Below are 27,441 nucleotides of genomic sequence, written 5' to 3' on the forward strand. Positions count from 1 at the left end.
GCCGGCCACTCCAAGGGTCGCAGCCATGCGGTAGAATGAGAAAGCAATATCACTTGCTCCCTCTAACGCATAAATGCGTCCCTTGGAGTGGCCGGCGCTGGCCCATCGTGTAGAGGAGCCATAAATGATGTCAGTCACCCGTGCGTCTCGCTCGCGCCAATGGGGGTTTTCAGAAAAAAATGGTACCATATACTTTTTTCGAAAAACCATCAACTTTTGCGGCTATTTAGACTGAGAATCACGAGTAACTACTATTGATTGAGACAAAGAAAAAATGTCCCCAGATTTAGATTTTCATACAAATTTTGGGCGTCAGTTTTGTAACGGTCCATACAAAATGCATGTGAAAATGCGTTACAAAACTGTCATTTTTTCTGGGACACAATTTTTTTTTTAATCGATCTCGTAATTCTGAGTAGAAATAACCCAAATTTGTAAAGAAAACATTGTTTATTAAAACATGACTTTTATTGACTGACGTGTTTATATATCATCAAGTAAACCAAAGAGAATACATTTGACAAGTACCTTCAAAGAGGCTGAACATACCGCCCACCAAAATACTTATTTTATACTTAAATAGCCTTGACTTACAGTCAAAAAAAAAAAAACATTAACATAAATAGCAATTAACTCTTGTCACAACCCTAATCGAATGAAATATTCAACGTAATATACATTTCATGCAAAATAAAAACATAACTTTGTAACTGATCAATACTTGTCATGAAATACAAATAAAGTACCTAACCTAGAGGAAAAACAATTCAATCAGCTTATTGCGATAACAATAAATCCTCCTTATGATATTGCAAAGTTAACCGCCCACCATGAACCCATTGCGGTCTATGTCATTTTACTTGGCAATAAAATTAATTTGGATAAAGGTCTTTTAATGATATTATCACCCTTACACTGAAGGGTAACAACTCGGACTAAATTGTCCGCCCCCGGATGTAGCTCCTTAATTTTACCCAATAGCCATTTGGCTGGAGGCATATCATCTTCTTTGACAATAACAATATCTCCAATACAGGGAGACTTCACAGTGTCGTGCCACTTGTATCGTTGTTGTAAAGTGTTAAGATACTCCACTCTCCACCTACGCCAGAAATCTTGCATTCTATTTTGTATGAACTGCCATCTAGTAAGCAAATTCACATTTCTTTCTTCATAGTTTATCCCAGGTACGTTGATTAACGGTTCGCCAATTAAAAAATGACCCGGTGTTAGTGGATTTAATGTTGCTAATGTTTCGTCCATTTTACACAAAGGTCGAGAATTTAAACACGCTTCGATTTGAGCCAGTAATGTTGATATTTCTTCATATGTCATTTTTGTAGTACTGCTTACTCTATTGAGGTGTTTTTTCATCGATCTCACACCAGCTTCCCACAAACCACCAAAATTTGGTGCTCTTGGTGGAATAAAGTGCCAGGTAGTTCCATCGTTAGCTAACAGTTCTGCTATTTCACTCGCTATGTTTGTTTTACCTTTCGAAAACATGTCCTTTAATTCTTTGGCTGCTCCTGTAAAATTTGTACCATTATCGCTCCAAAGGTGAGCACAGTGACCTCTCCTGGCAACAAACCTTCTAAATGCTGCGATAAACCCTTGTGCTGTAAGATCTGTAACCGCTTCTAAATGAATAGCTCGCGTAGACATGCAAACGAATAAGCAGATATATCCTTTCGTAGTCTTATAACCTCTCCCTTTCGAAGTCTTCAACTGTACAGGTCCAGCGTAGTCGACACCACTATTCAAGAAGGCGCGATGAGATGTAACCCTTGAAGCAGGAAGCTGACCCATTAATTGTTGTTGTGTCCTTGCTTTGTCTATAATACAGATTTTGCAATTTCTTGTAACTTGTCTTACAGCTGATTTCAAGCTTACTATCCAGTACTTGCTGCGCAAGTATGTCATCATCTGCTGTATGTCACCATGTAATGTTTTTATGTGAGCTTCATTTACTAATAATCTTGTTATGTGTTGTTTACAAGGAATAATTATAGGGTGTTTCTCGTCTTCTGATATTTGTGCATTATTAAGCCGCCCTCCAACTCTTAATAAGTTATTTTCATCTAAGTAAGGTCCGAGACTAATCAAGGAGCTCTTGTTCTTTATTTTACCGTTTTCTTTCAGATCTTCTATTTCTTGATCATAGACCAGACATTGATAATATTGGATGCATTTGTTTTCGATATTATTGAGTTCCGCGGCTGTCAAAAACCTTTCTCTATTTGAGCTATGAGTATGATCTAGAAATCTAAAACACCATGCTAAGACTCTCTTCAATTTGGACATAGATGAGAATCTTTCCCAAACTGGATTGTCATCCAATCTTACATGAAACGTCTTTCTCATCTCGAGGTCAGTACTTGGTATTTTGGTTCTTTCAAAATCTATATTCTGATATCTAAGCCATTTAGGTCCCGTCCACCATATATCACTGTCCGCCATGTCTCTTGAACTTACACCCCTTGAAGCGAGATCCGCTGGGTTGTCTGCTGACGGAACATGTCTCCATTTGTCTTGGTCAATAAGTTGTATGATGTCGGATACTCTATTACCGACAAATAACTGCCATCGACTTGGTTGAGACTGTAGCCAAGACAACACTACCATTGAATCTGTCCAAGCATATACATTGTCCATCGAAACCTGTAATAAATCTGACATTTCTCTTAGAAGTTTCGCTGTCAATACCGCAGCACATAACTCTAATCTTGGTATAGTCAATTGTTTCAAAGGTGATACCTTTGTTTTTGCAGCAAGCATACTAATGTGTATAATATCATTTTCATCTGTCACTCGAAGGTAGACTACACCTGCATATGCAAGTGATGATGCATCAGCAAAACCATGAAGTTGAATATCCTTGCTACGAGAAGTTATCTTGATCCAACGTGGTATCTGTATTGATTGAAGTTCACTTAACTCTTCTCGGTAATTTCGCCACTCCTCGACAACTTCGGGTGGCAGTTCATCATCCCAGCTCAGATTATACAGCCATAATCGTTGTATCATCACCTTGGCTGTTATTATTACAGGAGCTAACCATCCGAATGGGTCGAACAGACTTGCGACTTCTGATATTATCTGTCTCTTCGTTGTCGGGATTCTAGAATTTGGTAAGTTTACTGTAATTTTGAATACATCCTCTTTTCTATCCCATGTAAGTCCCAATATCTTTATAACCTTGTCTAATTTAATTTCAATTTTGTTCTCAGATTCTTCACACGTTCTCCCGTTTCGGAGAAACTCGAGCAGCTCTTCGGAGTTACTTGACCATTTCTGCATTTCAAACCCGCCTGCCTTTAACAGACAATTAATATCTTGGCACAGTTTCTTAATTTCAGACTTATCTTCATGTCCGGTCATTAAATCGTCCATGTAGAAACTGTTTTTTACTATCGATGCCGCACGTGGGTAAATGTGTGCTTCATCATCGGCCAATTGATTGAGTGTCCGCACAGCTAGATAAGGTGCAGCAGCAGTTCCGAATGTAACAGTAAGTAATTTGTAGCTCTCTATTTTTTCAGAAGGTGTATCTCTCCAAACAATCCGCTGTAAGTCTGTGTGTTCGTCTGTCATCCACACCTGTCGGTACATCTTAACAATGTCTCCAATCACACAGATTCTATGGGCTCTCCAGCGAATTACTAGACTTCGTAATCCCGGTTGCAGTGTGGGCCCTATCATCATAGCGTTGTTTAACGAGACGCCACGAGAGCCTTTCGCTGAAGCATCAAAAACCACACGAACCTTCGTAGTGTCTCTAGTTTCCTTGACAACAGCATGATGAGGAAGGTACACTGCTGCAGCATCGTCTTCCACTTCAGTTCTCTTCATGTGCCCTAATTCCAGGTACTCATGTATGACCTTTGCGTATTCCTTCTTCAAATGATCATTTTTCTCAAACTTCCTTTCCAGCTGTTTGAATCTCAACGTTGCTTGCTGTTTGGTCTCTCCACAAGACTTCACCGTATCCTCCACACTTTCTTTCAACGGTAAATGTACTATATATCTTCCAGTGTCATCTCTCGTTGTAGTTGTTTTGTAAATTTCTTCGCATAATTCTTCTTCCTTTGACCATCCCTTCATGTTTGTATAACCTTGTGTTTCAACCTCCCAAAATCTCTTTAAAAGATTGTTGTCTTCTTCTACTTGACGGATAACATGAAAGCTCGCATGTTTGCTAGGTCTGGAAGAAGTTGTATTAGTGTCACCTGTCACAATCCAACCTAGGCGTGTATACTGTGCTACTAAATAGCCCGGTCCCTTCATAAACCCAGATTCAAGAATTTTGCCATAAACGTCTGCACCAAGAAGAATATCAACTCTACTCGGAATATTAAAGGTAGGGTCAGCTAACTTTGCATCATCAAGTTGCGGCCACGGTTCACAATTTACTTCCCTAGCTGGTAAACTACGAGTTATAGATTTAAGTACATATGCATTTACCTTGACGACGAAATCGGGCTCATACCTCGACGAGATTTGTAGCTCCACCTTGTTTTTTATGCACACGCTACCTTCTTCGATTCCTGAGACTACTCCGCTAATTGTCGTTTTCTTCAAGTTTAACATCTCTACGACTCGAGCTGCGACGAAGGATATTTCGGATCCTGGGTCAATGAACGCTCGACACATTTGCGGCTGTCCACACTTCGATGTTACATCTACTAACGCTGTAGCTAACATAATGTTTTTCTCAGTTGCTTCTTCATTTGGTCTAACGTGTGCAACTACCTTTGAGTCATCTAAGGACGTGTCAACTTTATTGTTTTCTTGCATTTCTTCTGTCGGTTTTGAATCTCGATGCAGTAAAGAATGATGACGTCTCTTGCACACTTGGCATGACGACTTCTGTCTACATCGCCACACTGCATGATTGGGTATGAGGCAGTTAAAGCAGAGATTGTTTTCTCGAACAAAGTTGTATCTGTCATCTAATGGTTGCTTTGCAAATTGTTTACAATTGAAAATGTAGTGGTCTTCTTTACAAAATGCACATTGTATCTCTAAACAAGTATCGCTGGCTGTGACGTGAAACGTCCTTGGGGCGGCTGGTTTCCAACTCTTGTTATCTGGTTCTACCATTTCTAAAGTTCTAAACCGAGTTTCCAGGAACGACTTCAATCTTTCGAAAGTTGGAAACACTGATGAATCTTCGCCATTTATCAACTCTTCCCAATGTTTATGGCTATCAGGGTCCAATTTTGAAACGATTATGTAAATTACAATGGCATCCCATTGAGTTATTGGTAAACCGAGATTTTTGAGAGAATTCAGACATTCTACAGACGTATCAAGCAGTTGTTTCAAAGCAGTGGCTGATTCTTTGACAATTGTCCTCTGGCCAAAAAACCTTTTAAAATGACAATTTGCGATGTACCTTTTGTTATCGTACCTTTTCTTCAAAATATTCCATGCTTGTTGGTAATTTTCGGCGGTAATCGAAAATTGTCTTAATAGGTATTCTGCGTCACCTTTCACGTTAACTTTCAGGTAGTGCATGCGTTGCACATCATCTAGCGAACTATTTTTATGAATTAAGGTGTTAAATAAATCGTGGAAGGATTGCCACTCCGTGTACTCACCGCTGAATGTTGGGATAGTGATTCGGGGTAATTTTATCTCACTGTTTGACGCTTGATTGCCTGAACTATTTTCTATAACTTGGTTGTCCTTTATTTCGGCATTAAATTTCTGCAAAACTGTCTTTAACTCACCCTTATACATGTAATAACGTTCTTCGAAAGTATCATATAAATCTTCCGTAAAATATGATAATTTGCATTTGTCTTCCTTTGAAACGCCAGTAATCAATCTTTGATGGATGGTTTTGAATTCTTTATAGTTATTTTCCAATGTTTCTAAACGGCCTTGTACGTATCCTATAGTAATTCTTTCTTTTGGCGATTTTTTGAAATTCACGTGTGCCTTTTCTGTTACTTCTAAGTTGTCTTGTTGAAGTGTTATAAGACTTTTAAGAGTCTCGGATGTCGACATATTCGTTGTGAATTTCGAAAAATTTATCTAAAATACGTAAATATAACGTGCACAATTTTTACACAACTTCACTGTTTCTCTTTATTTTAATTATCCGGTTCGTTTTGGACCATGTTTACTCTATTTTGCGAATAACTATATTAATTTGTAAAGAAAACATTGTTTATTAAAACATGACTTTTATTGACTGACGTGTTTATATATCATCAAGTAAACCAAAGAGAATACATTTGACAAGTACCTTCAAAGAGGCTGAACAGATAGATTTTCGAAAAAAAAGTTAATAATACACTTTTAAGTGACATTGCCCCAATACGTGTACGGACAAGTACGAGCGAAATGCACGCGCGACTGACATCATTATTATAAATATCATTTTGATGATACAACGTAAGTTTGAATAGGCCTCTAAGATTCGTGCCATCGCATTATTATAACAGGTAAGTAACGAACAGAGATGATGAGCCTGCTCAGTAAATAAATAAAGTAAATTATTTTTCACCTCAGCAGCTCGAACAAGGGTACTTTGCTTCTTAAAAACAGTGAGCAAAATTCGATTTTGCTCACTGAGTCATTTTGTCTCACTCAGTGAGCAAAATCGCATTTTGGTCTCTTAGTGAGACAGTATGAGTGAGCAAAATCGCATTTTGCTCACTGAGTGAGACAAAATGTCATTCAAGTGACTTTTATAGTCAAATGTCATTTCAACATGCGGGGTCTAATACAAGTTCGATATACTTGGGTTCTATTATCTCTGTCCCTCTAGGTATGTTCTCACTGCTTAGAGTGAAAAATTTTGTGTACTACACGAGATCAAAGTTATTTACATCTCGTGCGCTTTTGAATCCCTTACTACGCTCAAGATTCTAAATTAGATTCACTCGCTACGCTCGTGAATCTATTATAGAATCTTTCGCTTGCACGGAACTCAAAATAAGCACTCGAAGAAATATCAAACTTTGATCTCTTGTTGTACAAATAACTATTTAACCTCAGCAGCTCGAACAAGGGTACTTTGCTTCTTAAAAACAGTGAGCAAAATGACTCAGTGAGCAAAATCGCATTTTGCTCACTTAGTGAGACAGTATGAGTGAGCAAAATCGTATTTTGCTCACTGAGTGAGACAAAATGTCATTCAAGTGACTTTTATAGTCAAATGTCATTTCAACATGCGGGGTCTATTATACAACATCTATTATAGAATCTTTCGCTTGCACGGGACTCAAAATAAGCACTCGAAGAAATATCAAACTTTGATCTCTTGTTGTACAAATAACTAATTATAAGTAGGACAATGTACACAGACCGACCTAAGCCTCTACCATCAGTTGGCAGAGTATTTTTCATTTACTTTGCCGTGCCGTATGTCACGTTTTACGTTTCTTTACGGTCTTATGTGCCTAACTTCACTCCACTCCAAACGATACTGTCCCTTTCTAACTATATAACTATTATTTTCTAGTAAGTGACTAATTTTTAATTTGGATGCGTGCTGTGAATTTTCATTCTAATAATATTGTAATAACTGTTGACATTTGTAATTGTTATTCTGTAATTTTATATACTCCAGTATTTATTTTATTTTTTGATAGCAATGTACATAATTTTAATTAGGTATTAAGCAATTCAATGTTCGACAAAATAATTATTGTTCAGAATAAAGAAATAAAGAAAATATACTAAAAAAAGAGCCAGAATTATTATTTCATTAGTACGAGTAAACGGTAAATTACCTATCGAAAGTAAATAACGCTCACGATAGCGTTTATATCAATGCCAAACTGATGGTAGATGTGCTAATCCTACGGTAAGCTACCCATGTACTAGACAACAGTATAATATATCCTCGTAAGACCCACCATAAAAAAATTTTGACGTGATAACGTCTTATAAATCGATGAACACCGGTAGCATGCACGAAAAAGTGTCACGTTGTGGACGGATCTCCATGGTAACGTTGTGGACAAATCTCCATGGTAACGTTACGTAATATTTCTTATGACGTTATCAGGTTATCACGCAAAATTATCGTCTGTAAACCGACTTTACAGACAACCATATTTTATTCAACTTTTAATTTGAACCTTAATCTAATAAGTAAATTGGAACAAAGTTTGTTTTAAAAAACAATTAAACAAAAGAAATGCTACTTTATTTGTTCCATGAAAGTTCAAATAAGATTGCATGAATATGTACATTGTAATGTACATTTAGACTCAGGAGGTCTTCGCCTTAAATAGCATTAAATCATAATTCTACTATAATTTGTATCATGAACGTTTAGTAATTTAACATCACAGAAAACCGCATTGGTATGTGTTTAACATTTGGGATTTAAATAAGTTTTTAAGTATTATTTTCAGAACTGTACGAGTATATATCTTTTATATAGACAAATGTATAGTCTATGTAGGCCAAGTTGTCCCTATTTTTTTACTATTTTCACCGATTGCCCATTTTTTTTTTAATTTCATTGCAATATGATACCAACTACCAGTCGACAGCTATTTCAATGTCAATAATCGACCGTTTAATAATGAACTGAATAGGCTTGCCTACCGAAGACAAAGATCTCATACGGATGTGTGTACATAGTATGGTTATGTATGTTTGTATGTAAATACGCTATTTAACGTGGCGTCAACGTAATTATCGTTGATGTCATACTCTGTTCTAACAGGCGTGGCTCACTCCGCGATTTCGTCGCTTTACTACAGGTAGCTAAAAGTACATCCGTTCCACACCAATTTTGGGATATGCCATAAGCCGCGCGTGGCGCTGTCGCCACCTAGCGGCCATATCTGTCCTGATCGTAAAAGACGCGTTTTGTTAGAGAGTGAGTCTTCTGTACCTAGTACTCTTATTTATTCTGTGGTTCTAATCAAGTAAACGTATTATTTTTATATATAATCATGTGAAGTTATTAGCTTATTATTTATTATAGTTAGGTATTACATAAGGTTTTTTATTTATCCTCCTAACGACACGATTTTTTTTATCACAAATATTTGAGTTTCTCTATTTTATTTAGTTATTGAGTAAACAATTCTGAAAAAAGTCAATGTCACGCAAAATAAAATATACATTATGGAGTAATTAAATTTACATTTTGATAGATTAATAAATTCCTAAAAAAGACTTCTATGAAATTATGACGTTTAAATAACACTTGCACAGTCTAGTATAGGCTATCAAAATCGCTGCCAACTTAGCTTGGTCTAACTGTACTAATTCAATAAAAACTTAGTATTTGAAAAAAAAATATAAAGCCAACTTTGTATATTAAATAACAACACGATTGTACCCTTTCATTAAAAATACCAACTTACTTTAATATTTGTTTAATTATGATCTCCTTTTCTAAATTAGGTACATTTATTGTTCACATATTTTTGGATAGTCAGTCCGATTAGATAAGTCTGAACTTTGCTTTTGCGAAAGACGTGTTAATTTAATGCCATACAATGAACTTTCATTAAGTGATGTACTTCAATGTATCATGTTTATGCATTATTTTGTAATGAATTAGTCATAGTTATGAGGATTTTATTACTTCAATAACTTGAGGAGTTACGTCATTATAAATACACAAACAACGAAAATAAACATGTGTAAATTGCGTGAGTGACCCGATATATTAAAACGGTCACTCACGTATTTTAAGTCGAAGATTGCTCGATTTATTTACGTCAGTGGTCATATGGTCAGTGTGGACGAACCTTTAGGGAATGACGTAGTGAGTTTTGTGTGCCATCATTTGACAATAATGACAAAAAAATGGGACAACATACTGTGACAATAAAAGTTTAAATGAAAATATTGCCTATATAATTTTTTGGCAATATTAACGGCAATATTTTCCTACTTTTTATATTTAGTTTTAATGTTCTTTTATCAATTAGTGGAAATAAATACTAATTATATTTAGTAAATATCCTTTAATGTAAGTAAATATCCTCTACTGCACCATAAAGTTTAAAAAAATTACAAAAATCGAAATACAAACATAATGTTGTACCTACCAAATGTATGTTTTTTTTTACGCCAAATAAAAATTCTCTATTCCTATTTCTATAAGACTAGGTAACAACAGGCGGTCTTATCGCTAAAAAGCGATCTCTTCCAGACAACCGAAAGAAATAATGTCTGATTATATTTCGGATATCGATGTAATTATTGCCTTGTTTAGTTTAGATAGGTACGCAATAATACGGTTTGGTGAGTGCAACGGCCTTGCAAACGCAGCTTTGCAATGTTACTCTTACGAGCACAATTAGTGACAATTTATATGTGACGGATACGACACAGTGACGACTAGGAAACGAGACAGAGTTTATAGTTTATGTTCATAAAAAAGTTCGGTCCTAACTTTAATAATAATCAACAAATATGCGGCACCCTAGGTTAGGTTTTTTATAATGTGTTTATACTTATTTTTTATTGTTTTTTATGTGTTTTTGTATTTTACTTTTATATTCATGTTATAAATAACCTAGCCTAAGAAGAAAAATAAATAAATGGAATAATCAAAAAATATAAATAAGTCAAATGAAAGGGCATGGCTATGGTCCGTATATAAGATACAATAAAATGTGTAGAAATATTTTCCATAATGTCAATATCCAGAGAGGATAATGGGGACTACGATTGTATGAAGAAACTGTTGTCCACTATCCTCTTAATATACAAAGTTAGCAATTAAATAGCGAGTAATTAAAGTCTAATATTTAATGAAGTAATAAAATTAAACTTAACGATTCTAATTGATCTCTAAGGCACTAAATAAATGCGTATTATGCATTTCCATTGTCCTGGTTGATTTCTAATAAACTTAATTAAATTTTAGTTACAATTAAATTCCTAAGTAAATTGTCTGTTTATTTTAGTGTCTAATAATAAATGAAAGAATTTACAATTCATTAGAAATTTTAAAATTATTTATTGGCTTTAATACGTAACGAAATTTTAAATATACTTAAGTACATTACAAAAACATCTTGTATTTATATTTTTACTTCCTACTTTCCTCACACATCAAACGCATTTTGTAAGAACATTTCAATACAAATTTAACTTTGCCGTCTTTCAACAGAACTGCATTCAAAATCCGCTTTTAATTCATGAAACATTGATTGTTTAATGATTCCACCGACTGTTTTTGTAAATTTGTTTATTCAAGGTCGACAATTCAGTGTAAAAGTGAAGTGCAACGGTTTAATTAAATTATGTAATAATACGTTATTTCCGTGTTCTATATACATACATATATGTAGTTACGAATGCATGTGCATGTGTATATAAACTAATTTTATCCTTTTTTCGATTATATGCTGAAACTAATATCATTTCTGAAAAATTATAAAACAAACCTAACCTAACCTACCCTATTGTACACAACCTATGCAAAATATTTTCAAAAATACTCATTGTTTCAGCTGGAGAAAAATCATGCGAAATAGTTATTTACGATACAAGTGCGAAAAAGAGGAAATTCGAAACGAGTGGCGATAAATTAAAACACGACCGAAGGGAGTCTTTTAAATCGACACGAGTTGCGAATTACCTAACTATTCGCATGTGTATCGTACAACGTTTTACAGTACATATGGCCCTTTAAACTTTTGACATCGCACGAAAAGTGCTATTTTACGCACTAGTGCGGGAAAATAGGACCATATGTACTGTAAAGAATTTTATGCGTAACATTACATTAGGACAATCAATTAATATGCGACGAGATCGGCAACCAATAAGTATTATAGTAAGGAAGTGGCCGGTTTATTATATTTCCACTGACGTATTTGTAGGTCAGTCAACTTTTTGTTTTACCCAGTGACTCAGAAAACAGCACAGTCAGACGATACACTTACACTAGGGTGTCCCTTATTTTGGGATTTTTTAAATTAACAACGCATACGCCCTAAATACGTATAACGATACTACTCCAAACCACCATGAATTTTTTTTTCAGGATATTCTAGTACAGTAACAAGAACCCGTGCCGACTTACAACTGAAATTCCCATACAAATTACTATGGAGAAATTTGTCCAGAGCCAGACACTTTGATCATTTTTTATTGGTTTTGTGTTCGATTTTGTATAATATTGCAATATTTCAGTTTATAAATATTGCAATATTATACAAAATTGAAATGAAAAAGAAAGAAAAAAATTGTCATTTTCATACATTGTATGGGAAAATGAAAGTCGACACGGGTTACAGTTACAGGAATCTGAATTTTTTTACAGAGTGTTTTGGGATAAAAGAAACTGATTTAGGGGGTATGCGTTATTTATTTCTGAAAATCGTAAAATAAGGGACACCCCAACTTAGGCACTGGTCCCACCGCGAGCTAGTAAGCTATGAGCTATCGGCTATAAACACGAACAAAAGATAAGCACTCCCGTGTGAATAAAAGAGACACGGCGATATTTATAGTTACTCGCCCAGCGGTGAGCTATAAATATCGCCGTGTCTCTTTTATTTACACGGGAGTGCTTATCTTTTATTCGTGTTTATAGCCGATAGCTCATAGCTTACTAGCTCGCGGTGGGACCAGTGCCTTACACTTACATATACTTAATCCATACTACGACACAGCATACGGGTCAATACAATACAATACAATACAATACAATACTCTTTATTGCACACCTCACATACACGTAGTTTACAATAAATGGACAATAACATAAACAAAATCAATATTGAAATTATAAATATAAATTGTATCCCGCTACAGCTAGAAAACCAGCTCAATTAAAAAATAGCATCATATTTTAAGTTCTTTTGAAATAAAGACCGTATTCCAACGTAGTTAAGATATATAATTAAACAACTCTTATACACAGAACGTTCCAGAGGATCTTTGTTTTATTTATTTATTTTGCAGACGTGTCTTTGGCCTACTCCGCCATTTATTTTATTTGTATTGCTCGTTTTAAAACCACCTCACGTATGCGATAATCTTATGACATATCAAAACAATATGTGGTGATTAATAACACGACACAGTAAATATATGAAAGAAATTGATAGCAATAAAATACGCTGTCTTGTTTTTGTCCCCTAAAAATGTGACGGCTTTTTGTATAGGATGAAATTTAGTTTTTTTTTCAAGATAAATATAATCTACGGCTAGAAAGACATCATTTTTTTCATCGATCATCATTTTTTTTATATATTAGATAAAAGCTAAAAAAAAGAAGTGTGAGAGAGTGTTTACAAACAAGACAACGAAAATAATTTTGACCAAACTGTCTTAATTAGAGATCGACGAGATAATGTGACGGCGCTCGTGTGCTATGCCAGCCACAGAATAAATAATAGAACTATTACAGAAGACTCACTCTCTAACAAAACGCATCTGTTACGATCAGGACAGATATGGCCGCTAGGTGGCGACAGCGCCACGCGCGGCTTATGGCTAGCCACCAAAATTGGTGTGGGACGGATGTAGGTACTTGTAGCTCTACCTGTTGCAAAGCGACGAAATCGCGGAGTGAGCCACGCCTGGCTAAGCCCACTGTGTGTCCCCTAAGGCTTCAGCCATAACTTTTATTTCTCTTGCGGTCGGAGTAAGCATCCGTGGTATATTTTTAGTTAAGCTTGCTCGTTGCGATGGCCTTTTCAAGGCTATGCGCTTGGGTGTTCATAGACCTTTGCAACAGTTATATTATTATCTTTTCTGCTTTGAGCTAAGGTTGACTGGTAGAGAATGCCTAATGACATTAATTTCGCCTTTTGTACATTAACCCCTGAACCGGTAAAGATTAAAAAAATACACGATTTAAGCCTCATCGCCTCCTTAGTACTAAAAATTCTGCATAAAAAATACAAAAAGCCGATATTATACGCTATTGCCAATATCCTTAAGTTTTTCTATAGTTTAATTAACAGATCTAATAAGTTTACATTCGACGTACAAAATAGCAGTAAAATAATTTACTTCTCGATTTAGTAGATAAATAGTTGTAGCTTTTTCTTAGGCGTGGAGGTATTTCTAAATGTAAGAATTTTTATCTCAAAACTATTGGGCTTTTCCGAAATAATTTAGTGTACAAAAAAATTTATCAACCTGCCATCACTACTCAGACTCACAGTAAGTTAAACTTTTCTTTATTTAATTGTTTTTAAACTCTTACATATTACACATATATCACAGGCCATTTTAGTGCTTAACTAGATTAATTATTTAGGAATGCTAAACAATTCCCACAGACTGTGAGAACTAGCCACACAATAGAGTCTAAATATTTTTTTATTTAGAAACTCATATCTGCACCAGGTTACAATACTACATACATACACACGTACATGCTACAGAGATTGCTAATTTATTGACTTAATTAGGTAAACCTCCTAGTGCCACACGTGCTAATGCCCAATAGATGACACCGTACTGTCACCTTTAATGACAATGACTAAAGAGGCGGCTAAAAGTTTTTATACATTTTAATCAAGAGCAAATGCCAGGAACAAAATCGTACAGAAACGAGACTATATTTTGCAACCTAGGGCTTTAACTAAAATCTTAAGAAAAGTTCGCTTGATAAAAAAAAACACGAAAACATGTTTAATTTCTATTTATTTTCTAGTGTATGTTGTTAAAAAAATACTATAGCAGTGTAATTTTTGTTTAAAATAGCTAGTGATATAACCGATAGACCTAATGAGCAAAATTTTAAAGAGAATTTTCAGAGTATTAGATAAAAACACGGTTTGGCCATATCTTTATTTGACTGTTCTTTAGCTCACACTTTTGTTTTGTAGTAAATATGTTTTTTTTTGGCAATATTCTCGACATCGATACTGGTCGGCAATATTTCCCTTACAAAAATATCCTTTTCCTACATATCAAATTTTAAAATGGCTATTGATGGGTACAGTCGCCATCAGATATATCGGAGCGGCCAAGGTGTTCACAATATCTGAACGCGCACTCTAACACCTCGACAAATAGAGGCGTGTTCAGATGTTTGTGAGCGTCTTGACCGCTCTGATATATCTGATAGCGACTGTACTATTGAACTCATAGTATATATTTTGTTATAAGTAATTTTAACTCATACCTATAATTAATTTAAATTGACTATATATATTTAATTTTAAATCCTATTTAACTATAAACTTAATACGTTAATTATACGTGAAGTAATCAGTCTAAATAGTTTTATTTCATAATTAACTAATTATTAATGACATTAACTAACTACATGTACTTACAATTAGTCTATATACATTACAACAAATTTATTAATTGGATTTCGTTTCTCTCAAATTCCTTGGTATCGTAATGATGACTCAGGAAATTTTCCTTCACGGAATATTTAAACAGTTAATAAGTAAGTAAGCGGATATTAAAATGACCTTAGCATTCTAGCACTTACTTATGATTTTAGCAGTCTAAATGTAATATGTAAGTACATGATATGTACAGTCAAGGAATTTAAATTCCGACCCATTTCGTACTTTGTCACAGTGACAACCGTATGAGGTCTCTAGCGGCTTTCATATTGATTGTCACTGTGACAAAGTACGAAATGGGTCGGAATTTAAATTCCTTGACTGTATGTAAGTACTGTTAAGTACTGCGCCAAAGAAGTCTCATCGTTATTTTTTTTAGTTTAATATGAACTTGAGCCCATAAGCCCTTTTGTCAAAGAAATTTATCTTTTACTTTTTTCCTAATAAGTACTCGATACCGAATATGTTCTTAAAACGGTTGCACGCTATTTTTGTTACATCCTGTATAAAAAAGGGTTCCGATTTTTCCTTTTGAAGTACGGAACATGGAACCCAATAGGTCCTCACGTACAACATTCTAGAAATCGTTTTTAGGTATTTAACCCGTGGAGCGCCCCAGAATTACCGTAGTATGGAACTCCTATACTAGTTACCAGCACACGTGTGACAGTAGGGCGCTCCAGAGGTTTAAGGGCCCCCCCACATCTGGCGTCTTTCGAGCGTCGGCGTCTACAATTCTATGGCCGACGTCGACGCAACGTCGACGCAGCGTCGACGCAACTGCGCAGCGACGTCATTTTGCATAGCGCTGGACCGACGCCGACAGACGCCGACGCTCGAAAGACGCCAGATGTGGGGGGGCCCTAAGTAGGTAGGGATAGGGAGTGATAGGGACTTCACTACACTTTTGATAGCCTATCTCAAGATTCTAATTTAAATAACAAAACTTCCGTTGGACACAGACATATTAAATACCTATATTGAGAACGGGTCACTCGCGTATTTTAAGTCGAAAAATGCTCGACATGTTTCACTCCGTAGTACCGAGGAGTGTCATCAGGAGCTTGCGTTCAAGATTCTAATGCCTATGGCTCAATTGACTCAAAGAAGTTGACCTATGTCAATTGTGCAACATTATATTATTATATTATTATATGTAAATGCACAGGCAGCTTAAAGCTGATACGCGCACATCAATGTCCACTTGTGTTTTGTAGCCTACGAAAGTGTTCATCGAGTTTGTTTTTAAAAGAGTTTATCGAAGGTGCACTGATCACTGACTCGGGTAAACCGTCTAAAAAATAAATAAAAATATATGTATATGTATGTATGTTGTGTATGTATGTATGTATGTATGTGGGTATATAGAAAATAAATAAAAATATATGAAAAAAGTCTGTTTGAGAGTAGGTAGTTAAGCGCTTATAGAATATTTACTTACCATCAATAACCCCTCAACTTTTTCAGATTATAGTTTTAATATAAATGCATAATTATCTATATAATTGTCACATGTCGCCAGCTATTGCACATCTCAATGGTAACATAATGTTCATTCAGTTAATTTGTTTACTAACGTGACCACCATAATAAACAACATTAAATATGAAGTAAACGTTTCTAATCACGTAAAATAAGCAAACCGGAAGGAAACAACACAACTTATAAACCTAAGTACCTACATAAGTATATAAACTTTCAAAACTAGGCTATAAATTAAGCATATGAACCTCGAAAGTTTAAATTTCTTTTTCGTAATTCGAACTTAAAATATTTTTGGTATAATTTTATTCAAGTAAAAATATAAATAAATGTACCTATTTCGCACAAACACTATAAAAATTAATGGTAATTTTCTCTATTTACACTGTGTAAAATAAAAATAAATAATTAAAAACAAACCTGCCAGCCACAAATAAAACACACAAAATTAAAACAAAAACACACGATAACCAACTTGAAAATAAAAAATAAATTCAAAAACAAACCTGCCAGTCACACACGAACGAAACGCACTCACTATTTAAAAAAATAAATAAATATAGGTCACTATTGTACGACGTTCTATATCTAAATGATGGCAATCTCATAGCGAGCGACATAAATAAGGTATCTTGTATGCAATGAGCGCTATTGCAAAAACAACTTACATTTACCGTCGAATGTGGCGCTGCTGTCTATGAAACCTGCAAAATTTGTCTGGGGAGAGACTAGTTAGCTGGTTCGCCGTTGGTATTGTTAAGTTTGTATAATAACAGTGCGTATGCCGTGAGTATGGTGCTTTAGCTAATGAGTGTTTAGTCATGGGTTTCATATTACTAGGTTTAAATGGGTACATAATATTAAAACATATTTTCACCACACCAACCCGAGGAATATTTGCCTCTATGTAAATTATGAAACAAAATCAAACCAAATCAAACAAAAAAGAATGTTATTAAATATTTATCATCCATAATCATCATTTAAAAGTCAATTCTACATTCTACCAGCCAACATAAGAAAAGAACTCACAATTTGCATTTGATTACTTTGCCTCACATGTGAATAATATGCAACTTTGCTATCAGTTCTTGAAGTGCAAACTAAGCCTTCCCGAGCTAGTGTGGTGAAAAATTATTTAATAATCGGGTAGGTATATCGCGAATTTATTTTGCTACCTTTATTTCCAACGTTTCGAAGCAGATTTCACTGGTCGTGGTCGCGGCTAAGGGGTCATCCATTAATTACGTCACACGTTTAGGGGGTGGGAGGGGGTCAAGAAAATGTGACATATTGTGACATGGGGGAGGGGGGAGACACAAACTTTGTGACGTCACTTTAACTTCATCAGTAACCGAAAAATTTAAATTAAATTATTTAGTTCGCTGTACATTTAAATAACAAGTTTTTAAAACGAAAATAGTTTTTATTCGTTTAATTTTCTTTCCTAAGCAGTTTTGGGTTATAAAATTACTAATACATATTTATATTTTGATAAAATATTAATAATACTTAGGTTTACTTAATTCGATTTGGCGATTTCGTAGAAAAAATGTGACGTCACACTAGGGGGGGAGGGGTTTGCCAAATGTGACCAAGTGTGACAAGGGGGGGGGGGGGTCAAAAAGCCTAGAAATTGGTGTGACGTAATTAATGGATGACCCCTAAGGGCTGATTTAGACGGCGCGCGAACTCGCATGCGATTTTAGTTACATTGCGGACTGTGGATTACGTCCAAATCAAACGACCAATCAAAATCCGCAATGGTGTGAAACTCGCATGCGAGTTCTCGCATCGTCTAAATCGGGCTTAACTGAAGTCCCAGCAGTAACTGTTTACCCGACGAAGAGTCTATGAAAAACTTTGGGGTAGACATCACAATTTCAAACCACCCACTACATGTTAATTTTGTCAATAGTCCGACACGCAATCTCACAATATCCGCTCACACATCTGAAGATACATCCCTTGATTAGGTACAGTAGGTACTATAAAAGATCTTTGACTTTTGCCTTTTTAGGGTTCCATAGCCAAATGGCAAAAAACGGACGGAACCCTATAGATTCGTCATGTCTGTCTGTCCGTCCGTATGTCACAGCCACTTTTTTCCGAAACTATAAGAACTATACTGTTGAAACTTGGTAAGTAGATGTATTCTGTGAACCGCGTTAAGATTTTCACACAAAAACAGAAAAAAATCAATAAATTATGGGGGTCCCCCTTACTTAGAACTGAAACTTAAAATTTTTTTTTTCATCTAACCCATACGTGTGGTGTATCTATGGATAGGTCTTCAAAAATGATATTGAGGTTTTTAACATAATTTTTTTCTAAACTGAATAGTTTGCGCGAGAGACACTTCCAAAGTGGTAAAATGTGTCCCCCCCCCCCCCCCTGTAACTTCTAATATAAGAGAATGATAAAATTAAAAAAATATATGATGTACATTACCATGCAAACTTTCACCGAAAATTGGTTTGAACGAGATCTAGTAAGTAGTTTTTTTTTTATCGTCATAAATCGTAAACCGCAATTTTATTATGTTACTTGCTGCTACGGAACCCTTCATGGGCGAGTCCGACTCGCACTTGGCCGCTTTTTTTTTGACAAACTAATCTTCTTCCTGACCCGGGTATGTCCTTAAACTACGTCCAAGACCACCGGTGGACGGGCAGCAGCGTCCCTCAAATTCGGTGTACTCGACTGCGATCGCCAACCCGCCTGCCAAGCGTGGCGATTATGGCATTCACCCCCCAAAGGGGCAGCTATGTTCAGCAGTGGACGTCTTATGGCTGAGATGATGATGATGATGATGAATCTTCTTCCTAGTAGAGCTCCCCAGCCCATAGAGGGGGCTTCGCAATTTTGCGAATATTTATAAAACTTCCTAGTATGACTCCGTGAGCTGCAGAGCTCGCGAGCCCATAGAGGGGGCTTCGCCATTTTGCATTTATAGATGGTCAAGCAAATCTTGTCAGTAGAAAAAGGCGCGAAATTCAAATTTTCTATGAGACACTATCCCTTCGCGCCTACATTTTTCAAATTTGCCGCCTTTTTCTACTGACAAGATCTGCTTGACCAAGTATATCCTTTAAGAAACAAAGATTCGTAGGGTGACTCTATGAGCTGTAGAGCTCGCGAACCCTACTACGCCATTTTGCAAATTTTCCAAAAAAATGAACCGACATAAATTTTTATAACAAAACTTCCGTGAGACACATATCAAATATATTAAAAACGGGTCACTCAAAAAAAAACGTGAGTGACCCGTTTTTAATATATTTATTTAATACGACATAAATTTCTATATAATTCTCGAAACTGCTCACCAATCGATTGAAAAATGCAGACAGACATACGAAAACATTTTTGGACAACCTTCTATATGTACTTACATCAAAACATTTTAATAAACATATTATTTTTCCTTTAATTTCATTATTGACGAACCTGAAATGGAGACATTCGCTTTCACTCGGTCGATAGGACGAGGGCTTCTTTTCTTGGTGTTATTTATTATTTATTATAATCAATTCAGCAATTTGCTGGTTAACGTAGTATAGTATAGGTAAAGTTACCCAACTAGCAAAAATAAGTCATAAATATGCTTTACAAACGTTTTTCTTAAAACTTATTGGTATGCAATTTAAGGCATACAAACGTTTATATGACGCAATTTTGGCGCAGTTTTTATGGCTAAATAGTCGTAGAGTATGAATAAATAACTCATTTATAAATACAAAATATTATTACCAAATCATCGGAAATAGATTACGTAAAATTCCATATATCTCTTAATCTCCAGTTACTGCTATTAAACCTTGTAATTAACCAATTACAGGGTAATTAGTTAATCATGGATCTGTAACATACGTCGAAGACACAATTACTCAGTGCGGGTTTCCCAAGATAATTTAATTACATCGGGGGGCACGGCAGTGCCCCCGCCATCGGGGGGCACGGCAGTGCCCCCGCCAAGTCGAGCGCGAAGCAATCACTGCCGTACCATCCTTTACTGGAACCATTTCGCCGCATTTTCAGGCCCCTATTTGAGAACCTCTGGATAAGACCAGAACGCAGAAATTTTGGTCATCCAGTAAGCTATAATCACATACTTAAAATCCAAAATTTCAAGTCTGTAGGTCATTTAGTTCCGAAGTTAAGCGAAAGCAAAGTTTCGCATTTATGAAACTCACTCATGATCATCAGAATAGAACTAGTACTTCCCATAAACTCAGAGAGCTGAAATTTGGTACAGAGTTAGGGTTTAATGGCCACATAAAGGAAAAACCTAAAAATATTGCAATATCAGTCACGTTTTAAAGATCTAAGAACTGCATAAGTAAGTTTGTAATCCCATATAAATATATGATATTACAAAGTTACTGTTGCAGTTCCTACAAATAGTAGGTAAAGTAAAGGTACACTACGATGTACGATGTGAGTATGAATGAAGATATGTTTAGTTATGATATGTGTATACATAGTATGGGTATGAGTACCCGAAAAGAAGGACTGCCTACAAAAAGAGATGAGATCCCATCAAAAACATTACATGTAAAAAGGTGCAAGTCTCGCAACGCTTTTACTACAAAAAAGTTTTGAGATGTAATGTGAAACCAAGTCGGTTATTTTAATCAGTGCCAGGGGGTTTCTACAAAAAGAAGTGAAATCCCACCAAAAACATTCTGTAAAAAACTAGCCAAGTCTCGATGGAGCTGCTTGTTTATCTCTAAAAAGTAATGAAATCTAGACAAAGTCGTGCCAAGTCTAAGGTTCCTTACTGCGATTTCTTTATTATTATAGTTAATGTTGTGTGACTTGGCCGTTGAAGGGTACACAAGGGTACAAAACCAGGTGCTCCATGACACCTGAAATGGTCAGAGCTTGATTCGCAATAAAAACGAGGAAATCTTGCAAAATATAGGTGTAATTTTCCGAAAGACATTAGTGACAGTAAAAACAGTAGAATATAGAAAAAGTATAAAAGTATATCGATATCAAAGGAGGCCGTCAACTACACTCCCCACCCTAGTGCGCAAACTAGCACTAATCAGCTAGGGTAGGTACAGGAGCCACGCGCGCCACAGACCGGCGCAGCACGCCGGTAGCGGTGCTGACGTCGACCACCCTGATGCGACCGTCTTTTCCCGGTAGGACATTTTTTATCAGGCCTCGTGGCCACACGTTTCGAGGCGAGTCAGGGTCCACCACAAGCACAAGGTCCCCGACACTCACTGGCTTCTGCTCCTGTTGCCACTTCTTTCTCGGTAACAGAAGCGGGAGGAACTCCTTCATCCATCGCTTCCAGTACATGTCGGCCAATCGCTGCGCTATTCGCCATTGCTTCCTTAAGGCTAAGTCCGAATCGTCAAATACGCCATGTATTGGTAACCTGGACGAAGAGCCTATAAGAAAGTGGTTGGGCGTAAGCGCGTCAGAGGAGCCCGGCTCTACCGACACGTGTGTTAGTGGTCGACCGTTGACAATACCTTCTACTTCCGCTAGTAGAGTGCTTAGAGTTTCATCTCGAGGCGCTCGTTCTTTTAAAATGACACGAAGAGATCGCTTCACGGTCCGAATCAAGCGCTCCCACGCCCCACCCCAATGGGGGCTGGCGGGCGGAATAAAAGTCCAGCGAACTTGATTGTTAAGAGCTTCGGCTCTAAGTGATTCTTCGTCGAGCTCCTGTATGGATCTTCGCAATTCGACGTCTGCTCCGCGTAGGTTCGTGCCGTTGTCGAAATAAATATGCGACGGCCACCCGCGTCGGGACGCCATTCGTCGAAGCGCCATAATCAATGAGTCGGTAGTTAGTGTGTGAACAACTTCTATGTGGACTGCACGAACTGTTAGGCAAGTAAACAAAACGCCGTAACGTTTTTCTCGACGTCTGCCTACTGTGACTTCCATGGGCCCAAACAGATCGATCCCGCAAAAGGTGAAGGCACGTTGATGATGCGCCATGCGCGCTTGAGGTAAGTCACCCATCCGAGGCACCTGTGGGGTAGCCTTTCTTAACCTGCAGAGCATGCAACGAGACGCAACATTTTTGACGGTAGGTCGCAAGTGAATTATCCAAAATTCTTGTTTTAAATCATTTACTACCGCTTCTTGGTGTCCGTGGGCAGCCTTCACATGATAGTGCTTGACCAAAAGCTTGGCAGTAGGATGCCGTCCGTCAAGAATAATGGGCCTTTTCGCTTCCTGAGGTACGTCAGAAACAGCATCAATGCGGCCACTCACGCGCAAAACATTGTTCTCGTCCAAGTATGGAGATAGATTTCGCAGCCGACTATCGCGTGGCAAGTCTTTTCCTGCCTTTACTGCTTGTATGTCACTGGCAAAGGAATCTTCTTGAGCTTGGCGCAGGATTAACTGCTTTGCTTCCTCCATCAGGGCGTAGTCATCAAGTGCGATACCTCTGCATTTATTTACAAACTTGAGAACACAAGCGGTAGATCGCATAAATCGTAGCCACGAGGAGAAGCGCTCAGGGTCAGGAACCGGGAAACATGTACGTGAGTTTTCTACTACGGTCATGCAAGCTTCAGCGCCGACTTCATTTTCGGGTTCCAGGACGTTCGCTGGCCAGCAAGTCTCATCGCTGTACAAAAACTCGGGTCCCTTGAACCACTCATTCAGAAAAGACTGATAATTGAACGTTTCTCTTGTAGCAATGTCCGCCACGTTCAGTCCTGTTGGCACATATCTCCACTCAGAGGCTTGTGACAGGTCGTCGATCTCGCCTAATCTATTAGCTTCGAAAGTCTTGTATCGACGAGTGTTGTTGCCAATCCAGTGTGGCACAGTACTTGAATCGCACCAAAAGTATCGCCGTGTAACGTGCAAACGATGTGCCTTCGCTATTGAGTCAGCGAGTCGAGCTGCTAGTAAAGCAGCTTGAAGTTCCAATCGCGGCACAGTTTGAGGTTTCACCGAAGATACTCGGCTTTTGCTGGCAACAAACGCGACACATATCTGATCGTTACTCTTCCAACGCCAGTACGCAACCGCTGACATTGCCTTAAGTGAGGCGTCACTGAATAAATGCAGTTCTAAGTCACTATAGCATTGCTCGGTCACGGCATGAAAGGAAGAGCTTGGTAAAGTTGTGGTCAACTCATCGCCCATCTTACACCTGGCAGCGCATGACTGGTACCATCTTAGCAGGCGAATTTCTCCAATAACCTTCAGTAATTCCAACCAATTGCACCATTTTTTATACAATTCATCTGGAATAATATCGTCCCAGTCGATATGAAGACGCCAGGCGTCCTGCAACATAACTTTGCCTTGTGTAGTAAATGGTGACAAGAACCCAAAAATGTCAAAAATTGACATAATAACACGCAACATAACCCTCTTCGTAGGTCTCAGTTCGCCTTTGATGACGCTGTCGGGAATGCGCTTGAATGACACATCGAACCCCAGTTCATCCTTGGCAGGGTACCAAATCAGTCCAAGAGTGCGCTCACCTTCATCATGATCGTCCAGTCCAAACCTCACAGCTGTATTACCTAAAATATCCTTAGGTATAGTGTCGAGCACATTTGCGCTATTACACGTCCAGTTGCGGATTTCGAAACCTCCCGCACTGTGAATATCGCGAATATTCTTTACCATACTGATGGCGGTAGCTTCATCCGGCAGACTATCAATATAGTCGTCCATATAGTGCTGGCTGTGTATAGCAGAGACGGCAGCTGGAAGCGTAGATTCGAACCTGCTAGCGTTCTTGTTCTTAATGTACTGGGCAATAAAGGGGGAGCAGTTCGCGCCGAAAATCAGCGACGTCATCGCGTACGTCTTCACTGGGCCTGTGGGGTTCCTACCTCGCCACAGGAATCTGAGGGTGTTCTGGTCTACGGGATTAATTTTAATTCTCAAAAACATATCTTTTATGTCACCGGTTACGGCTACCCTATCCTCTCGAAAACGAACCATAATGCCGAACAAGGAAACGAGTAAATCCGGACCCGTCAGAAGAAAGTCATTTAGAGACTTGCCTTGACTTTTAGCTGCTGCGTCATAAACCAAACGCAGCTTCTTCTTGTTCGGATTGTCAACTCCGAAATGTGGCAAGTACCATGTGTTAGGCGTGAGTGACGTGTCGGCCATTTCCCGTGCGAAATCGTTTTCAAACAAATGGTTGACACGTTCCTCGTACCTGAGTCCATAAGCTTTATCAGCTAGCATTTTCTTTTCTACACCCTGTAGCCGCTTAAATGCGCTAGGGTAACTATCGGGCAAGCTGACGTGCGGATCTTTCCACGGAAGACCCACTGACCACCTGCCGTTGGTGAGCACTGCAGACTTTTCTAACATTTCCTGCGCTTTCACATCGTCAGCATTCTCTCTAGGCTTACCTGCAACTCCCAAAGAGTCGATCGCAAACGAGCGGCGTACCTCGTCGTGTAGCTCACGCAGTGCGTGCGCGACGGCGTCTTCCTCAGGCACCACGCAGAGGTTGAGCGTGGCGTGCGCTGATCGTGCGGCCCGCGACGCGCGCGGCACATGTACCGGCCCATGGACACACCAACCTAAGGGGGTGCGTGTAGCTGACGGTTCGTTATCAGGCCCTAAGCATACTTCTAAAGGTACAAGTAAATTATAATTGTCCTGACCTATTAACAACTCTGGCTTAGAAATCTTAGCAAAAGGAAGTTGAGTTTTAAGTTTTTTCAAATGCTCATACTTGTCGCAGTCTACTAAGTTAACATTTTGTACAGGTATACTCAATTGTTGAACGCTACGTACATTTAAATCATGTATACTACCACTAGCACTAGAAATACGTAAAGTCAGTACAGTTGCTTCGTGCACAAGCTCGTCGTCTTTCCAGGCGCCGCACACGCGCATGGATTCGTTGCGGCCGGTGAGGCCGGCGCGCGCTGCTAACTCGGAGCTGAATAACGAAACTGAAGACCCGTCGTCCAAAAATGCAGTCGTACTAAACACGCCGTTCGGTCCGTGAATGTTGACAGGAACTACTTTCAATAGTACGCGCTTTTCAGTATTTATAGAGCACGTCGCAGCTTCAGTTACAGACGATGACTGTATTGTGGAACTCGATGGTGACTCCGTGACTGAGGTTGACTCGGGCTGCGGCAAGGCGCTGACGTTAACGTCAACCGGGCGCGAAGTGGAAGCTTTGCCATCTTTGCTGATGTCTACGTAGTGCAATAGACTGTGGTGTGCACCTCCGCATCCGTCCTTGTCGCACGCAGGCGCAGAACAAGTCTCACGATCGTGGCGTTGCGATATGCATTTGTAGCAAAGTCCGTACTTCTTAACGTGGCGCCATCTGTCTTTACGTAAAGCGCGTTTAAACTTCTTACAGTCAGGCAACTTGTGACATTGAGTGCGGCAAAAGAGGCACTTATCGTTCTTCCCTTCGTCGTCGCGTTGGTCAGTTTGCAATAAAATTGCTTGCGCTTTCGGTGCAACTTTAGTAGTAGTATCGTGTTGCTTTTGTTTATTCTGCTCAGGGCGATAACTTTGTAGATGAACGTTGGCGGTCGTGGCAATCTTGAGAGCCTCCATGTTGAGAAAGTCGGACATAATATTCAAACGTGACTTTGCTCCGTCCTTGATAAGTGGATAGCTATAGTCCGACCACTTTGAAACGAGTACTGGAGGTAGTTTGGAAATCAACAATGGGACAATGCTAAGCCCTTGCACGTACTCCTCGCGCCCCACTGCCTTCACAGACTCCACAAAGTTTTGAACTTTGACAGAAAAATTGACAATATCTTTCTGGTACTCTTGGGACATGGTCTGAAGCTTCTTAATGTCATGAATGAGTCTGCTTATAATACATTCGGGGTCGCCGTGACGAAGTTCAAGTGTCGCCATAATACGATCAGGAGAGGCGGCGGTCATAAGCAGGGCTGACACGGTTTCTTTTGCTTGTCCTTGCAGACACTTACGTAATCTCCATAAGTTTTCCTTCGGGGTAAATTTACAAACGTCAGTTGACTCCTCAAACGCTTGTTTAAATTGCAGCCATTCGAGCGGATCGCCGGAATATTTCGGTAAATCTCGCGGCGTACATATGCGGCTCAAAATGTTGGCATGTGACTTATCTTTAGTGGAGGCGATCGTCAAATTCTTTACTGCGGCTGCGAGTAGCTTGATAGTACCATTAGAGTCGGCGAGGGGAGGTGCCGGCTGGTTGCGGTCGCCCAGGTTATCATCATCCTCGGGGGCGGGCAGCAACGGATCAAGTTCTCGCGCGCTACGCTCCATCCAGTCTTCAACATTTTGACGAGTGCTCTTACTGGCGTCGGTTACGCGGGAACTGTGACGTGAGCTTTTACCACTTTGGTGTAAACTGTATTTTTCTGACTTTAGGTCGGCTAGTTCAGCCTCATACTTCAAATCTAACAAATGCTTGTCAATCTTAGCCATTTCTTTAGCGCGCTCATATTCTAACCTTTTCCGTATGGCAGACGAGGATTTAGATACCATGCTGTGCGCTGGCAGCGGGTGCGGCACATCGGTGTGCGCCGAGGTTTCCATGTGGCTGCTGCCAGCAACGAACGTCGTGTCTGCTGGTCGAATAGTCGTTGAGTGCGAGGGCGAAGACTTGGACATTCTAATTACCTCAGGTTTTACATCGCGCTCTGCGCGTGTTAGACTTCTTGTTCTTATAGGAGTGCGAAACATTACGTAGCTCGAAACTTACTTAGTG

At 38.4% G+C, this 27,441-nt stretch overlaps 3 protein-coding genes across 3 annotated transcripts in view; all 3 read right to left on the reverse strand.

Annotated features, from left to right (window-relative positions):
* Positions 1-17,385, reverse strand: part of LOC134678034 (putative fatty acyl-CoA reductase CG5065) — a 35,132-nt gene extending 17,747 nt beyond the window's left edge. Inside the window, exon 1 of the mRNA XM_063536469.1 lies at positions 17,252-17,385. Coding sequence (XP_063392539.1) covers positions 17,252-17,365 — 114 coding nt within the window. The 5' untranslated portion in view covers positions 17,366-17,385. The remainder of the gene's footprint in view (positions 1-17,251) is intronic.
* Positions 17,386-21,794: 4,409 nt separating this feature from the next.
* On the reverse strand, positions 21,795-24,438 carry LOC134677786 (uncharacterized). Its single transcript, XM_063536213.1, has one exon. The coding sequence runs from the start codon at positions 24,417-24,419 to the stop codon at positions 21,795-21,797; it is 2,625 nt and encodes an 874-aa protein (XP_063392283.1). The 5' UTR covers positions 24,420-24,438.
* A 118-nt stretch (positions 24,439-24,556) lies between these two features.
* On the reverse strand, positions 24,557-27,344 carry LOC134677787 (uncharacterized). Its single transcript, XM_063536214.1, has 2 exons — positions 24,690-27,344; positions 24,557-24,610 (listed from the first exon to the last, which is right to left on the reverse strand). The coding sequence occupies exons 1-2, from the start codon at positions 27,342-27,344 to the stop codon at positions 24,557-24,559; spliced, it is 2,709 nt and encodes a 902-aa protein (XP_063392284.1).
* Positions 27,345-27,441: the final 97 nt, after the last annotated feature.

The sequence above is a fragment of the Cydia fagiglandana genome, chromosome 27 (genome assembly GCF_963556715.1).
Source record: "Cydia fagiglandana chromosome 27, ilCydFagi1.1, whole genome shotgun sequence".
Lineage (NCBI taxonomy): Eukaryota > Metazoa > Arthropoda > Insecta > Lepidoptera > Tortricidae > Cydia > Cydia fagiglandana.